Source organism: Protomyctophum parallelum (assembly GCF_964188405.1).
Source record: "Protomyctophum parallelum genome assembly, chromosome: 15".
NCBI classification, from domain to species: Eukaryota; Metazoa; Chordata; class Actinopteri; order Myctophiformes; family Myctophidae; genus Protomyctophum; species Protomyctophum parallelum.
This window is the reverse complement of record NC_139710.1, coordinates 7,067,126-7,085,908: the sequence shown is the minus strand read 5'-3', so window position 1 is coordinate 7,085,908 and position 18,783 is coordinate 7,067,126. Positions and strand designations below refer to the sequence as shown.

At 41.6% G+C, this 18,783-nt stretch overlaps 1 protein-coding gene across 2 annotated transcripts in view; it reads left to right on the top strand.

Annotated features, from left to right (window-relative positions):
- Positions 1–17,253, top strand: part of aak1a (AP2 associated kinase 1a) — a 39,885-nt gene extending 22,632 nt beyond the window's left edge. The window contains exons 12-21 of one of the 2 annotated variants that reach the window (XM_083784907.1): positions 1,372–1,460; positions 1,714–1,870; positions 2,460–2,647; positions 2,956–3,149; positions 3,234–3,299; positions 3,759–3,854; positions 6,697–6,798; positions 7,521–7,673; positions 8,035–8,124; positions 15,232–17,253. In XM_083784907.1, the coding sequence (XP_083641033.1) occupies positions 1,372–1,460; positions 1,714–1,870; positions 2,460–2,647; positions 2,956–3,149; positions 3,234–3,299; positions 3,759–3,854; positions 6,697–6,798; positions 7,521–7,673; positions 8,035–8,124; positions 15,232–16,130 (2,034 nt within the window). In that variant the 3' untranslated portion in view covers positions 16,131–17,253. The remainder of the gene's footprint in view (positions 1–1,371; positions 1,461–1,713; positions 1,871–2,459; positions 2,648–2,955; positions 3,150–3,233; positions 3,300–3,758; positions 3,855–6,696; positions 6,799–7,520; positions 7,674–8,034; positions 8,125–15,231) is intronic. The other variant, XM_083784908.1, reaches the window with a different exon arrangement.
- Positions 17,254–18,783: the final 1,530 nt, after the last annotated feature.

Below are 18,783 nucleotides of genomic sequence, written 5' to 3'. Positions count from 1 at the left end.
GTAGACGGCCCACCGCGGTCCTGTCGGTAGTCGCGGTAGAATTAATCATACCTCCCGTTGTTGTCGATTGGCTACATCTAGCTGCTTCAGCCACATCCGGGATAACATCAGGTCCGTCGGTAAAAGTGCTCCGCTGCTATAAATCGCTGGGCGCTCTGATTTAATGTATTAAATAACCCCGGGCGTTCGGGGTGTTAATAAAACAACGGCAGAGCTTTCTTTGTTTTCTAGAGCACACCTACGTTGCACCGCCAAAATGACTGATGGAAACTCCTTATATGGGGTCCGCCCCAAGCCCCCAGAGCGGCTAGCCGCATTTAGGCCTAGTAAACCCTGCGCCGCTGGGGTTTAAACCTCTTAAACACCAGGGGGCTTAAGAGAGCGCTCGCATTTCCGATCAGAACCAAAGGTTGGTTGGCAAATGCGGAAGTAGAGCGTTCATCCAGGTGCTGCCACTGAGCAACTTCCATTGAAATTAATAGCAGGGGGCAGGGCTGTTATTCCTGGTCTGCTCTCTATCCTTTAGAACTCTATGGTCCGCCCACTGGTCCTCCATTAAGTCAATTTTAATATATAGGATTGTATCTGGTTGTTTCCTAGTGGTTCTCATTTGATATGCGGTTACCTTGTGAGATCAATCAACGAATTAAACACTAAATAATGAAAGAGTAGGCTTCACAAACAAGTTTTATTGTGGACACGGAGACAGAAAAATTACCGTTTCAGGCATTTATATTGAAATTCTTTATTTGGGAATACCCCTTGAGATGCAGTATCTCGTTTTCGAGCAGTTCCGCAAGGCATTTAATATGCATTATGCACCATAAACCATTATGTGATTTTCTCCTGAGTTTAATTATTTGCATAACTACCAATAACAATATCCATTGCATTCATCTTTGACCTAACAATGACCAACTGACTTTTTCTCCCCTTTTGATATTTTTCTTGTTTATGTCCCATTTTTTGTTTTGGGACACATTCTACATATATATTTTTTATTTGAGGGCAGGTTTAATGTTTGTTTTTAGTTCAATATTTGTTTTAAAAATGCCATTGACAATAAAGAGAATTTAATGTTTGTTTTGACACCGTTTGTTTTACATCATCTAATCATAGCAACATGAGTTAGAGCTGCTGCCATACCGAATTCCCTCCTCGATGTTGTAAGATGATAAGAGCGCCCCTCACTTCACACGGGTGTGATATTTTTAATACCACTGTAGGTTCAGCATAGTTCAAGGAATACATGGATTAAAAATAATAAATATAGCAGCTCTATATATTGGAGGTGTATTTAGAGTTACTATAAACTGGAGGTGAGTTGTGCCATCATTGTTGGTTGTGTGTGGTATTCCCGTGTATCATCAGTTGGTGCAGAACCTCCATCACTGCCATCAACAGCTGCAGCAGCAGACAACCTCTCAGGAGTCAGGGCCTCCTCTACCGTTCACTTTTAACCCATTCTGACCTGAGATCAGATTCATACGAGGTTTCCGCCGGACACACACTGGTCTGATGAACCCATTCTGACCTGAGATCAGATTCTAAAAATGTCAGTCGTTCTTCGATTTTTTTCAAAAATAGCAGACCTACAAGCTCGTATCGCGCCACTCGGTGGCGCGATATGAGCTTGTAGATCTGCTATTTTTCAACAGCTAAAGCATAACATGATGCTGACACCAAAATGGGTGCCCGTTCAGAATGGGTTAAGCCCGTTCCTGCAGCTGCTACCCTGCAGCTGCACCACCACGACCAGCAGCCAGCCTGCCCTGCAGTAGTCATGGTCTCTGAAATCGCTGCACCCCATTTGACTCCCATCCCTGAGTCTGTGCCCGTTGTTTACCATGCAGCCGACCCAGAGGCCATGGTAACCTTTCCTTCGTTACGCCTCTCACTACCGTTTGCTGCTTGATGGATGAGGGTTGCTTACTGGCTCTTCTCCTCTATTTAATGTACTCCATCTTCCCTTGCACTTGGAGTCATTTTGTATAGCATAATCACTTTCTTGGGTCATGCTCCTTGCTGTGATTTACTGTCTGTGAGTCATAAAGATGTCCTTGTTGCAATGATGTGAAATCAAATCCTTTGAAGACAACACCATATACATGCCTTTTGGGTAGCAACTAATCCATTCTTTTTTGGTTGACTATACTAGTGTAGAGATACATATGGTATAATGAAAACACTGTAGTCTCCATGATTAATTACTTAACCAACATTGAATCATCATCCTTTTCCAGTACTGTATGTCCTGTGTATTTTTGCTCCTCTCTCTACCATGTTCATTACCCTGATTACTGAGGGAATTAATATCTTTAGAATCAAAATCGATCTTTTCTTTTGTGATCCTCTTTTCAGATATTCTTTTCCTTTTTTATTTTTTTCTGTGGTGGATGTACCTTTTTGTAGAGCACAACTCACGATTTGTGCTTTGTCATTTCACCTCCCCCTTGCAGACCTCTGGACCAGCAATGCACAAAGTGGGCTCCCTGACACCACCCTCATCCCCAAAGATGGTCGCAAAGAGTGGCCACAGGCGCATCCTGAGCGATGTCACCCACAGTGCTGTGTTTGGGGTCCCGGTTAGCAAGTCGACCCAGCTCCTCCAGTCGGCTGCAGCGGAGGCTAGCCTCAACAAGTCCAAGTGGGTGGAATTAACTCCTCTTTGACCATCTGAGGGATCAGTGGTTCATTCAGGGCAATAAACAGCCCATTCATGAGGCCGATAATCCCAAAGGAGAATAAATGAGCCTTTTACGGCCCTGTGGGTTCGGCACAGGAAGAATCACTTCATTCAGTCTACAAATAACTCAGTGGGCTATTGACTCAGTCTTATTAGCATACATCAGCATCTCTGTTTATACGCATGTAGCATTGACTGAGATAGATGCCTGCTGATCCGTTGTATGTTTTTTGGGGGAGGCTGCTTATGGATGTGTATTTTGTCCACAGATCAGCCAGCACCACCCCATCCGGCTCTCCCTGCTCCTCCCAGCAGAGTGTCTACCAGCCAGGTGAGGGTGGTGCCCCTTCAGCCCCTCAGGGCACCAGTGCACAACCCAGCTGGAACCCCTTCGGGGACGACAATTTCTCTAAACTTACGGCAGAGGAACTGCTCAACAAGGACTTTGCGAAGTTGTCTGAGAGTAAGACCAGCACGTTCAGTGTATATTGTAACATTGGCAGAAGGATGTGTAGTACTACTAAATTACTACTTCCTTTTATTGCAGCTAACCCAGGAGAGAAGGGCACAGGCTCCATTGAGGACCTCATTCCAGGGCTCCAAGCGTTCCCAGGTAAAGTTCACATATCAGTGTTCTTTTTCTCAATGATTAAATGTACCTTCCCAGAGCGACATTACAGTCAATGCATTCAGCTTTTACATTTCTTCTTCCCTGCTCTGCATGACTTGCATTCTTCTATGAAGGGTGTGTCAACTCATGTCAAGTAGATTTAACTATCTTTGAACCTGTTTGACTGTTACAGCATGGCCCATGGCAAGAGGGTCATGCTGTGTGTTGTTCTCTAGCTTGTTTTGGTTTGTTAATAAGCTCCTACACAATACAATCATCACTGGTACTTTATCCATTTGTAACTCCAAGTGTCCAAATGGTTCCATTTGTACACTCAGAGTTAAATGACTAAAGATTTTACAGTGTATTGTTTTCAGAAACCTCAGCTTACGTCCACTCCAATGTCCCACCATCCGTCCTTCTATTTTCTTATGTTGTCCCACTGTCTGCTGAAATATTAAGCGGAAAGATCTGCAGACATCCTCGGTTTGGATGCAGGTTCAGCGTTGCTGAGCGTCTCGGACCCCTTTAATGCCCTCTCCCTCTCCGACAGTCCAGGTAAACATTTTTATCTCTGCATTGGAGCATTATACACCATGGGCTCCATCTTGCGCCACCCTTATCCCTAAACGTATTTGCCATTTTTTACTATTTTTTGGGAAAAAATGGTTCAACTACCTGATCTACATCGAGACATTGTGAGCTTGTAGATCGGCTATTTAAACTATTTTAAAAGGGTTTTAAAAAAAAAGAACTAAAATTAGTTCAGGGATGTGGGTTAAGGGGTGGCGCAAGATATTACACACCAAAATCCTTGGTGTTCATTTAACTCAAGTGTGTGCACTGCAAATGTAAGCAAATGTACCCTTAGCCTTAAGGCTGCATTTGGTTATATTTGTGCACTGTCTAAGTTACGAATGGATAAATGAATGAACACTGAGGATTTTACCATTTCCAAGTCACATCTATACTTTACTGTGGAATTACATGTTACTACCATCACAGTACATTTAGTTATGGATGGCTCTAGTGGAAATTGTACACCTAGTGTTTAGGCTCCTGAGCAGATATACTGACATTTATTTTTGATTTCTATTGGTTTCCTGGAAATCGTCACATTAGCTTTATAGGTATTGGTATTTACCCTTTTCTTCCTAACCTGTGGACATAGTAGGCCGTATCTGGGTGGTCCATTGTCTGTTCCTACGGATAAAGATGGTAGCTAACTACCACTAGATTGAATCGCAGTCATAGGTCCTTGCCTTTTGCGGTTGCCTAGTAACATCAAGGACACATTTTCCTTTGTTAATTGGATTGCGATACAGCCGGAGGTGTCTGCTATACCACTGCTGGTTACCGTTTGCCATTCTCAGATGTTTGCTAACTGAACACCGACCTGGCCTTTTATGCTGTCGTCAGTTCTTAGCCTGTTAGCCTTCAACCTTTAGCCCTTTTGTGAGTGTGGGCTTTTATCTCTTACACGCCACAGGTCTGCAGAAAGCACTTGTCTGTGTGTTCGCTCAGTGGGGACTGAACTGAGAGGATAACGTGTTAAGACCGTTACATAATCAGGGTGTAGTAAATCCTCTTCCCTACGCTCTCACTCTTCTTTGTTTCTGTACATACGTACGTACGTACACACAAACAAACACGTTAAAACATCTGCACCTGGAACACAGTCCAGTGCTCGTGTTGCCACAAGAAGTTAATGTAGATAAGGGACCAAACCACAAAGGGAATAAAACGTAATTCAATTTGTGTGAGAAAGTTGTAGCTTGGCGTTGTTCTAAATAATCCCTTCATGCTCTACAGAGTTTACAGGCAGAATTAGCTTTTGTCAGTGGGGATTTATAACATTTAATCATCAGCGTTGATTCTCGACCTGTCTTCCATTGTAAAAGGGGCAAAAGGTCACATCTGCTGTGTCATGTTCTGAGGCCACGCATTCCCTGCCTCAGGTCCTCTGTCCCCATTTCACCCCATAGCAGTCACTTGAGTAAGTATGAGATAAGTTACATAAAGAAGGAATTAACTGGTAATTAAACGCATGGTCTAGTGCACTTAACCTCATTCTTGATTATAACTTGGCCTCTTAGGTCGGTTTTCTGTCTCGTCTGAGATGCTGTGATCTGAGCTGATCATTATACTTTGCCTGTGTTGAAGGGGTTGGCACACTGTGCAAAAGCGACTTAACAAATATGTCCCCCTGTTGTCTGTGAGCAATTGTCCAAACTTGTCCACAACAAAAGTTGTGAGAGTTGGCATGTGGAATAGGGGTGGTGCAGTGGAGCTGTGTTTGTCTGGCTTGTTGTAGAGAAAGATATTCAGTGATTACATAATAAAATCCTCTGTGTTAATCTATCTATTTGTGATTGTCAGTGTGCGAATGGAGCCAAATGGCCCCATGGCACATTTGGTTCCAATTTGTACACTCCCAGAGTAAAATTAAAACTGAGGATTTCACTGTGTATGCGCTTGTTTGCTGAATCAAAACCACTGGAGGAACTAATGGTTTTCTGTTAAGTAGAATGTTTTTTTTTGGGATGTCTAGGTTTGAAATATTGCTGTTTTAAAGGATAGCAGGGCTTTTTTGTGCCTTGGAAAGCATGGCATTTCACCCCACTAACTGCTTTGTTTGGATATCGCTGTGGTCTGCACAATTAGCTTAATTAACTTCACTCAACGCCCAAGCACATTGACATCAGTTTAATTTCCATTAAAAAAGGGGGGGGAAAGTATGTATTAATTTGTAATTTACAAACTCTCAATATTATCATTCTGTATTTTTAACCAAATACATTTACTAATATGATCTTGTGTTATGTGTAATACTGTCGCTTGCCTCAGGTATCATGCCAAGATTTCTTCTTTTTGCCTGAGTTTCAGGCTTTGTTTTTCTCTACTCCTATTCCAACATATCTATGCAAAATCCTTCCTCATTTCCTTTCCTCTCTTCCCTATCTATATCCTTGACCCACCTTCCTTCCATCTCTCTTTCTCTCGCTCTCCCTCTGCACTCTGTCTGCCTCTCTCTCAATGGCTCATAGAGAAGCTGATTGAGGGACTGAAGTCCCCAGAGACTTCTCTGTTGCTCCCTGACCTCTTACCCCTGGCTGACCCCTTCAGCAGTTCTGTGGAGGGCTCCGGCAATGGTACAGGCAATGGCCCTAGAATCACCTGTTAAGTCTGCATGCATCTGTCATACCTTGCTTTGCTTCTTCTCTCCATCTCTACATATGTACACATTTTATAACATTCTTGAAGTCAGAAGGGCCTATGGGGTAAAAGGAGTGAGGAATCTTATTAAGCTTTACATATTCACACAATAGTCTCCCTACCTACTCTTAAAAAATGTCAATACTTTATCTTAATTTATGTTTTCATTCCCTTGTTTATGTAGCGACAACAGACATGTGTGTGGACTCCCTGATTCCTGGCCTGGAGGCCCCCCAAGCCCAGCGACATGCTGGCCAATCAGAGTTCATCTCCACCAGCTTACCAGGTCAGTTTCTTGCGCATTATCAGCAATGATCAAATAAGAATTTAAATCTGTTTATTATAGCCATCTGAGGTTACGATCTTCTCATCTTCTGTTGTTCCCCATTGTTTACACAAGGTTTTCACTCCAGCACCTTTACAGCAGAAATAGTTATTGTAATTTGTGGTTGACAGTATAAAAATGTCTTTCTTTGACACAGAATGGCGTCATAACCCAATTCAAATGACATATGATGTCACTGTTCTTATATGCAGCCAGCTGTGTTGTCTGGAGTGATTGACAGTGTCGCATAATTGCAGGGCCAAGGGTTTTCTTGAGACTGAAACGTGCATTATTGGCAATGCTGACTTTGGAAAATATAACCATGGCCTAAATACTCCCGCAATGGTTGACTTTGGAAGACCGGCCAATAGATAACACAGGTTTTCCTGAGCATGTCTGTTGCCCATGAATTTGACCTTGTTTTTTGTCTTGCCAGGGTGGCCAGGTTTTTGCTCCTGTCCGTGTATCTGTGTTTGGCAACTTTGGCTGTCTGTATTATTATATTATTCCCCAAATCACCCTGCTGGCTGCATTGGTTGCCTTCTGCTGGCCCAGTGTAGGATGAGCCAACCCTGAATGAAGTGACTTACTAACTCTGTGCTCTCTCGTCTGCCTTTGTACTGTAACTTTCTTACCTTCCTAATTCTTCTGGTTTGGTCTGGCTTTGTTTCGTCCTCTCTCAGACCCTCTGGCTGGGGAGGATTCTCTGCTGGGCGATCTGTTATCACACCCTTCCACTCCTGGATCCCAGTCTGTCTCTGCTCTCCCTTCCTCATCCTGCTCCTGTCTGGATGAGCTGGCCTCTGTGTCACTGCCCCCCGGCCAGACAGCTTCTGGTAAGACCTTCTCTCTGCAGTACCTCACTGTGAGCCTTATGTCTCAGGTGTTTAGGCCAATGCATTCCAGACCAGACCAGACCACCAATCAATCTCCAAGCCTGTCTACAGAGTAGACGTGCATTTTGTCTAATGTGATATGTGATGAGTAGAGTACATCTAATGAGACCATAAACAGACCCTTGACTCATTTGTAGAAGAGCCAAAAGCCACATAAAGTGCATGGCTTTTAAGCATTGGGACTGCCCTGGCTGCAACTATTTTGTTAGAAACTCCTTGCATCCTCCTTCCCTTTTGCTCTTTTTCTGGGCTGCATTTTATCTTCCCGCCTCCGCCTTTACTTCCTCTTCCTTCGCCGCAGACTCTGCTTTCCTCATGTCGGGTGGGGAGAAGGGCACTGAGGACGAGTTTGATCCCATTCCTGTGCTCATCTCCAAAACCTCCAACCAAGGTAAGCAGGCTAGCATAATACAGAGATGAGCACCTTCCCATTAGGCTTGGCTGATATCCCAAATTTCCTTGAGTCAACATATTGCGATATTCAATATCGTGTGTGTGTGTGTGTGTGTGTGTGTGTGTGTGTGTGTGTGTGTGTGTGTGTGTGTGTGTGTGTGTGTGTGTGTGTGTGTGTGTGTGTGTGTGTGTGTGTGTGTGTGTGTGTGTGTGTGTGTGTGTGTGTGTGTGTGTGTGTGTGTGTGTGTGTGTGTGTGTGTGTGTGTGTGTGTGTGTGTGTGTGTGTGTGTGTGAGATACAGCAGGGGTATTCCACTAGATTAGGTCGGGGGCCACAACTGTAGAATGATTGAGTGTGTGCACGAAGCGCGGCATTATTTGCATTCTACAAATGCATTTTGTGTTCAAACACAAAGATTTATGTAGGCTAATGCACAGTATGAGCACAAGGTGATATATGACTATACAAGTATATGCTATACCTTAGAATAGACCTATTTGACAGAACGAGCGTCAACGAGCACTAGCTGAAAATACAAACACACACACACACACACACACACTCTGCAGGAGTCTGTCTAATTTCTCTCCAGAAGACCTTGAATATGATAGAATATAATTTATAATTTCATTCAGTATGATAATCTAACACTAGCAGTTTGAAAATTATGGCCCGCGGGCCGCCAGTTGAATTGCCCTGCCATACTATATGGTATCAAATATCGCAATGTTCGATTATTGGTCCAAGCCTACTTCCCACACCTGCTAAAGCCTAGGGTTAGAAGCCTCCCTCCTCAGGCAGCGCATCCGCCACATAAAGATGAATGATGAGCCCTTCATTCAGAAAGCGCTAACATCATCAGTGTTCATGCTGTGGCCATTGATGTGAAGCTGATGATGGGAGATGTCTTGGATGACATTACGGCTTTTCATCCACTCAAGCTCTCACATCAGTGAGCTCTCTCACATTCCCTTAGTTATTGCCAGTGTCACGCCGCCAGGGATCCTTCCACTTTGCATGTGTTTGGCTCTTGATCGTTTGTCTGACTATTTATAGCCAAAAATGGGATTGGACAAAGAATAGAATACAGCAATCTCCTCTCAAAGTTAGGATGTATACGTTCTTCTACTCTCTCCCTGAAATGATGCAGCTGTATTAAGATAACACCCAGCTTACTCTCTATCTCTGTCTTTCTCTTCCTTACCCCTGTTTGTCATATGCATCTTTCTGTTCATCATCCTGACCTCATCCTCATCAACTCTTCACCTTTGCGGTCTATGTTAATATTACTTATTCTTTTGCTTGTTTTTCACGCTCTTACACTCCCTTGGCATTTCCATGTCCATCTCTCTCTGTCTGTCTTTCTTTTCCTCTCTTTCTTGCACGTTTCAGGTGGTCACTCGCGCAGCAACAGTGGCAGTTCAGAGTCCAGCATCCCCAACATGGCCCGCTCTCTCCTGCTGGTGGATCAGCTCATCGACCTATAGGGGTTGTGGGAGAGAGGTCGAAGGGGCGGTGTGCAATCGTAACAAAGGGGGATAGAGATGGGGGAAGCAGAGGCACTTTGGTTTGATTTATACTTCATCGCACGACCCTTTTGATGTGTATCATTCTGCAAAAATACGTACTTTTTGTTGAGCAAGTGTCGTACGATATTGTATAAATTTGCCTTTATTGTAGCACCTTACAAGGTGAAGCTGAGGAGCCAGCATAGATTGGTTCAGTGGAACCGCTCTCTTTATGTGCCTCCTTGGCTTCAACTCCATCTCAACTTGCCTGATAAGCTCATTTTCAAACATCGGGCTGGTCATTGACATTTCCACTATGGAAACGACAGTAAGGCGAATTTAGACTTTGTCGTACAACAAGTGTTTGACAAAACATTGGTATTTTTCAGTATTGAAAATACGTCATTTTTGTTGGCCCAATGGGTTGTGCAAAAAGGACTAAATTAACCTATATATTAACCCCTTGGCACTTGTCTGTTTCTGTCTAACTGGCTGCTGCTTATGTCCATGCTTTCCTCATACTGTCAATCATTGGGCTCATCCAGTGTGCTGCCATGGGGATCACCCTGCATTACATGTCCATATTATCTGGCTCAACCCCACTACATTGTGTTCGCTGTATTTGTATACGTATCAGGGTTGGCGCTTTACCCGTACAAACCACCTTTCGGCAAACTCATATGTGTCATGGGTCTGACTGTAGCATGATCAGTGCAATGCTTTAACCCTCCTGGATAATTTACTGCACTTCTTGCATTAGCTTAGAATATTAGCTTTGAACATGCGTAGTGAATGCCTTCAGGAGGCTAACTATGGACCAGGCAACAACACGCCCAGAGCGTGTTCAAAGTGAATTATCGCTATCGGCTGCTTGCATTGATTGGACTATGGCCATAAACTAGGAAGTGACCAATGCTATTGTTGTCATTCACTGCAACACTAGAACAAGGAATGTTCTGCTGCTTTTCAAATGGTTTGGATGAATGCAATCTCAATGCACACATGGAATCTGTGCCATTTATTGTTGTCAAATCATTTGAATTCTATATAACTATTCCGAGATACACCCAAATAGTAAGTGTGTGATGTTTGCTTTAGTTAGGCTGATCTTTGACGCAGTGTAGAAATTGCATTTTTGCCCTACCTGTAATTTTGTTGTTACCTCATTGTGGCTCTTGAGCTGGTGTTTCTTTTCCTGGTAGTGTAGCCTTGGAAACTACCAATTATAATGATATTGAAATCATGAAAACTGAGGAAACCAATATGAATCATATGAATTTGCTGACTAATGTTCCGTGACTTTGGTCATGGCAGCACACATGACCATCACCTAAAATGCATGTTAAAACTATGAAGGACTTTTTTTGTGAATGGTTTGGATCAATATCTTTATCTTCTTTGCTATCCCATTGGCAAGAAAAGTGGAAAGAAAAGGGATGGTAAACATGCCAAAGTTAGATAAAGAGATGTTTCAAGGTGTGCCAGCTTTGCCAAAATTGCCATTATGTCTGGTCTCAGGGTCTGTGAAGTTGAGAACATTGTTTCTGTACGTCACTATTGAGAGCAAGAGGGAATGCATCCCATCCATTTATGCAGTGTAGGTTTGATCAGACAGACTACATTGTGTTGTCTCCTCTTTAACCACATGAATCCTAGCATCCCTATTTTGGGCATGTCATAATAAGTGAACATTTGGCAAAAAAGAACAGATCTACAAGCTCACAATGTCTTGTGATGTGTTATTAGCTTGTAGATCTGCTATGATCGTCATTTGACATGCAATAAAGTATAATGGGATTTGTGGTTTATGTGTGATGTTGCACATGTTTACTCCCTCTCCCTTTCCTATTCACATCCTCTCTGTCTTGTACTTATCTTATCCCTCTCCTCTTGTACCACATTTCCTTGAAGTCGCTTCCCCCTACAGTAGATCAGAGTAATATTCATTTCCATTCTGGAAAGATATTCTTATCCATTCCTTTGTATATAAAACCACTGTTTAGATTTCCGCAATTGTCCCTGGCAGTAAAGTAGACTACAAAGTGTTCAATATGTAGAAGCATTTCATATATCATGGTATGAATACATGTGACATGATAGAAAATTAGAATCATGATGAATGTATGAAGTGCGTATCAATATGAAATCAATATGAAAAGTACAAAATATAAGTTTTTATTTTTATTTCTCTGTATTATTTGCTAAGCTGTATTTTATAAGAGTGTTTAAGAGTGCAATGATGAGTCCTCTTTTGTCCAAAGTCCTTTTGTCTATTTCTCCATTCATGTCACAGTCTGAACATCAGTTATCCTAATCTGTAGGTGCAACTCTGTTCTTGTGACTAATCTCATTGGGTATTTTAGTATTTTAAGCACTCGTTTCAAATTATTTTCATATTGTTAGCGATTTGACTTTAAGTTGCATGACTGGAATAAGTTTCCGCAACATCTTGGAAACGGCACTCAGTGCAAGGCAGAGCTTATGACGGAACATGATTCTTGATATCTCTGATCCTGTAGCCCTTCTCGGTTTCCTCTGCTCATAGCATATAAGCTGAGCAGAGCCACATGTGAATCTTACAAACCAACTAACTGTACAACTTGCATTACATAGGAAGGGTTTTCCTTCTATGATATGGATTATAAGTCCTTAAACCCACCTTTTTTTTTAATTGCCTTCAGCCCAGATGAAAGTCACAAAACGCCCTTGGCATAGTCAGAAGTTACCATTGTATAGTGCATATCAGTTACTGAATATATCAGAAATTACACTGACACATACAGTACCAGAACATACATTTAACTGTTTCCTAAACTTGTAAATGTGTTAAAAGCATAACTTTCCATTGAGATGTAACCATTACTATATGCTTTAAGTTAAAGTTATTTATTCCTTTGTGAAATGAATAATGGTTCTATTCTCGCTTCCTCTCAATGCCATATAGATGGTTTCATGTCAGTGCAATCATGTTGTTTTTAAACAAGCGACTGACTGTAGCCTATATTGACGGGGATAATCCCACAAGACAATTTATCCCATTATAATTTTATTTCCAGATTCATAATGTCACAATAATTGCTCATAACTAGCTGACCTAATAGCTAAGTAATCTGACTGACGAGCAAGGCTTTGCCTAGTTTATATCCAGGAAATGGAAATAAAGTTAATTGCTTGAAACGTATTCACTGTTTGGAACCGTGTACATTTTTAAGGTTAGTCACAGACATTGGCCTGTGGGTCATTATAAGAATTGCATAAATTATGCGACAAATAATTAGTCACTAAAACTATGCATTTATTTTGTTTTTCACAAGTAATGTTGAACAGTGCAGTCATTTGCAGGTTTTGGTGTGGCTAACCTATGCAATTCTTCAATAACAAAAATACAATATTCTTAGACACCACAGTGCTGTATTCTGTAGAGTTCTAGCCTTGCCCGTATAGTCTTGTGTTGCTGTGTGGAACCGATGTACTTAGTGTGTTGGTTGGGTTTAAACAGTGACCGATATAATTACTTCGATTATTTCAAAAGTTACATGATTTGGCAGAAAATGTCCATAATATGTCAAAGCAGAGTTATTATCCAGTGTGTACTTATATTTTTATGAATTGAGGGGGAAAAATAGTAAAAACAAAATGATAAGGGAATAAAACTTGTAAATGTGAATGTAACTTCAGTCTCTTTGGTCTTTCTGTATTGATTGTTCTACCAAAGAAAGCAGGGGCTCGCAGTCTTTGTTTTTGGTCTATTTTGAATATTGTGAATTGAATTAGTATTCAGATACTGTATTTATTTCCTTTAACCCAGGGGTGCCCAAAAGGTAGATTGTGATCTACCAATAGATCACTCAGGCCGTGCAGGTAGACCACATGACATGCCCCTAAAATATAAATGTAATTATTTAAAAACTATTTTTGGCATCTGCCACTTAAATTAAGGTGATAATAATAGACATAAAAAAGGGAAGCTCAAAACCCAAAATGCAATACTTTGTTTTCAAGTGTTTCGCAGTTTTGCACAAACATCAGTATTACAAAGTTATATGAAAACACCCTACCAATTCCATTTCTGCCCTCTATTTCCCATTCCAAGAGTGTTTGCCTAATGTAACTATTTTCAGCAATGGGATAATATTTTTGGTGGGTAGATCTGGTTGAGCTGGTCATTTTGAAAGTAGCCCTCAAGTCTAAAAAGTGTGGGCACCCCTGCTTTAACCCATCTATGTCATTTTAGATTTTAGTGTTGTCTATTCAAAAATAGCAAACTCACAGCGCGTCACTTTGTGTCGGACTGCAAGCTTGTACATCTGCTATTTTTGAACTTTTTTTTTTTTAATCCTGAAAGTACATTACTGATTTAGAAGGCATTTGTAGAATCAGCCTCAAGTCTTTATGATTGAACTGATAGCCTATTGATCATTCCCGTGGTCAGTCAAAATGTAGTCTAATCCTACTTTATGGTAGCAACTAGGACCTCTATCTCACTAGCCAAGGTTGCCCAATTGATCAACCTTGGTGATAACAACACCCAGAGAGAATAATGTGTCTCACTTTGTTATGGCGTATCAACACTTAAACTCACTCAGTACGTGCCTTTCCCTTTGGCTGACAGCACAGCGCCATAAGATTTAAAGGGACATGCCAGTGTTTTCATTTTTATGATTACAGGAGATATTGCCCATATTGAATCATTCAACTAATCTTGATAATTTCTCGGATTTACAACCCACCCACATTGCTTTACAATATGTTTTTTAAGGTTAAATTACTATCTGAAATTCCATCTGTATTGATTTTGTGACATCTGCTTTCCAAGGGAAAACAAAGTACCTCTTTGATTTTAAGCAACAATACAACTTGGTATGCTAAGCAGGAACAATGTGGTCCTAGCCCTAGTGTTTGAACTGAAAGCTGGTGCTTTCCTTTAATGGCTGCCACTAACCATCTTCCCTAGAGCTGCCAGTTAACAGCTGCTGCCCACACTGCTGAGGTAAGACTGTTCTGTCTCTGCTCCTGTGTCTGTCCCCGGCTTCTAACAATATTGTGATTCCAGTGAGTGCTTTGGCTTCTTGTTTCCATTGACCTACTCACTCCTCTCTGAGCTCCTTCCTTGTTCAACAGTGTCTGCTCCAACCCCCTATATCCAAACCGTCACCCTTGCTACTTTTTTGACTCTGTGCTCCAGGCTGAGCAAGGCAGGTTTTGCTGATGGTTGAGTAAATGTGCATAGAGGATTGTGCAGCTGTTGAGAAAGCAATTTGCTGAAACAAGGTAATTTTATGTTGTAGTGGTAGTGATGGCTCGTCTTGTCTGTGTTGTGTTAGTAGTTCTGTAGAGTAGTAGAGTATGTCTAGTGTTTTTGTTGAACTTACGGTCACTTGTGACTGTAAGGTCACTTCCATCGATTGCTTAGTGTTAATAGCTGTTAACACATTATGTGATATATATAAGCTTTGATGGACAGCTGCACTTAATACTGATGGAACTGTAGGGTGAGGTGTCTTGTAAGTGACATTTATGTGTTGAATACTAGAAGATACCTGCAAATTTGTTTCCTTTCTTTAATTGATTGTTTTTGCCTTTTCTCTGTGCTGCAGAACTAAAAGGGGAGAGTAACGGGTATACTGTGCTCAGCGAGCAGAGTGAGGCGGCTGCACCGGTATTAAAGGCTGAAGCAGATGAGGGCTGTGTTCACTCTAGCGAGGAAGAAGAGGACGAAATGGAGGAAGAGGAAGAAGAGGAGGAGGAAGCTGAGATGGAAGAACAGCACAGCCGGGGAGCAGCAGAGTGTGAGGCAGGAACCCATGACTGCAGTGGCTCCAGACCATTGCTACTAGACTCTGAAGATGAAGAGGAACAAGGGTCTGAGTTACGCCACCAACCATCTCAGCACTCTGTATTACCTGTATTACCAATACAAGAATCTGCTGACTTCCATCCAGATGCTCCAAACACTTTTGCTCAGAATCATTCGCAGCAGGCACCCCAACCGACAAGGGGTACAGATGCAGTTCCAGATGTCTTCTCTAAAGCCCCATTTCGGATTGCACAAGATGAAGCGAGCGATGTGTTTGCCAATGCTCCGTTCTCCCGTGCCCCCTCCGCAACGCCACACAACATGGATGTGTTCATGCAGGCTCCTTTTGGGAGGAAGAAGGAGGCTACAGCAGTCGATAGTATGTCACCTCAGCCCAAGACCCATCTGTACACTCATCCCACTGTTGCTCACTCGATAACACCTGAACAAGCAGTGCTTGGACAGGTTGCCCCACAACCGTTCCGCCCACAAGCCCTGGCCAAATATTCTCGACACTTTGAGGGACCTTTGCCCCAGCAGCCTGTAGCAGCTCATAGGGTCGTTTCTAATGTGAGCAGACAAGCGGCTGTGGGTTCGGTGGCTGTTGGTCCGCTTCACTCGTGGACCTCAGAGGTGGGTGCTGTAGACCCATTTGTTTCTGCGCCCTTTCACCTTAAGGTTCCACAAGAAAAGCCCTAAAGGAAGGCACAGATAAGGGCTGTATGTATTGGAGCCATTAAATTATGCACATCAAAACAGGCACACTGCATGCTGTCACCAGCACTTTGGCTGGACTGCAGGCCTTCGTGGATCTCATTCTTAGATGGCTCGATTTTGTTTTAATAGTAGTAGATGGTCTCCACTATACTTAAATGCTGCAATAGGATAAGGAAGTTGACGTCAGTCCCAGGCTCCAGCTGGCTTTCTTTTTTTCTTTTTTTCTTGTCCTTTTCATTAATATCATGAAGTGTCACGCAACCTTCGGTACGCACTTAGGATTATGGTAGTCAATATTTGTTTCTTTTCCTGCCTACCTCAGTTACAGTATGACATATCGGCTCTTAAATATTGCTCAGTTAGGGACTAATTTATCTCAACGTTTTGGCAGTTTAGCTTCCTGGACATTCGAGCTTTACTGTGAAACTGTACCTTTAGAGTGACATTGCCACATTAAACTTCCATGTCTCTGAAACAAGGTTCTAAGAATGGAAGTGCTGAGCTTGGTCAGCTCATATGATTATAACTTGACAAAGGCTTAAAATGAAGAAGAAAAAAGCCCTTATAGCACTTGTAATTTGCGAAGCTATGATACAGGCTAGTGTCTCATTAATTCATAGGAATTGAACTGCAATTATATTACCTTTCTTATGCTATCCGATCCCACTGAATACTCCTCTCCCCTTTGTCTCAGTATTTAGGATGAAAAGCATTGCATCTGAACAGTACTGTTATACCCAATATTTCTACCTTAATCGGATGCTGGATAATAAACGGATACATTTCACACAATGTTTAATGTTTGAAATTGTACTTGCTCAGTGTCAGTCTAACTTGTCTGTCCTGTGTATTGTGTTGTGTTTATGGCTCCTGCCATGTGTGTGTGATGAAAATGTTAACATTATTATTCTATTATTCTACATTACATGCCAGCTTTATATGAATGCACTACATACCCAATACAGTCAAATAATTCCTGTTATATCTTGTGTAATTCTTAAAATGTACTTTAATTTGTTACTTATTTTTTGCTTTACAGTCAGTCAATCAGTTTTTAGGGTTCTGCTAAAAACTCTGTCTCTCTCTCACACACACACGCACACACACACACACACACACACACACACACACACACACACACACACACACATCCACATTATTCACAACATGGCTGCCATTTTGTTGTATGCTTCCTAATTAGCCGATGCATTTACTGGATCATATTTTTGCACTCGCTATGACAACCAAATGCTTCTGAACAATCATGTTCCTTTTGCTGTCTCCTTTGTGCACATCAACAGCCTTTTTTTCTTTTTTCATCTTTGTTTATTACGCCCATCTCTGAATTTGTGCTGGCTGGCTGGCCGTGATTAAAGCACCTGAAGTGAAAACATGCACAAATAACTTCCTCTAACTAAACCAATGCTTGCCTTCAGCATCGTGCAACTAACTACAGCTCTTGTGCTTCATGTAAATGATACAGAGGATTGTAATTATCACAGTTGAGCCCTCATAGTGGCGAGTCTTATTTCTTTCTTTCCTTCTGTTTTTTTCTTTTCCTCCTTTTTAAAAATAACCTTGAAAATGTTGTTGCCTTTTACCTTTGAAGTCTTGAGGCACTTTTTCCACCCCTACATGGCACATTCAAGAATGGACTACCAAAACAATTCATGTCAAAGTGTGATCTTTCATTCCTTCCTTGTGTTAACATGTAAATCATCTTCTTGGAGTGTACAATCTTTTATAAATGCTTAGGCTACTTATGTCACTCAATCATCTCTATAAATGAAGGTTGCACAAAGCCGCTGACAAACTGTCAAGTCAGATTCTAGGAGTGTTTTGATTATAACACATAACATGAGGTTTATATCGAATGTATTTTGGCCACAGTCTGTCAAATAAGAAACTTATCTCAGACATGACAGCTTCAGATGCTGTACCCTATAGCACTCATTATGAAAATACTTGAGTCATGCTGCAAAGCTTGCCTTGAAAACTGTCATGTCATAAGGAAAATATTAAATGAATGTAAAACAAGCAACAGAACAGTCTGTGTCTCTTTCGCGCGTGTGTGTCATTTAAACTTGAGTTCGGGGTTTTAAACGAGGGCGTGTGAATTGACCACCACTAGAGGTCAGTATAAACAGTTTGGTCATCTGAAATTGAATGCGATCGAGGGTGCTTAAAACAACTTTCACATTAGGTATAGGCCTACATATTGATTGATTTTTTTTATTCAGTTTGTAGAATGGGTAGGCTATAGTTCAAACGAAAGTACAGGTCAATACAAAAACTGCTACTGAGGATATAATCAGAAAAAGCACTTCGACTTCTTTACATCGAGGGTCCTCCATTTTCAATAGGTTATTGATTGATTGATTGAAATATTTATTAACAGTTTGTAGAATTTACAGTACATTTTAAGCACAAACTCAATACAAAGACTGTTTACTGTGAGTGGACGACCCAATTAAGCATTACACTTGTTTACAACAGGGTCCACATTGTTCAATTCATCAAAGATACTCTGGTGACGCGAGGTTAGGTTTAGATCATAGCTCTAGATTAGAACAAAGTTATAAGGTCAATAACAATGACGTTACGTGTGTACGTTCCCTGAGTCCAGGATATTTAT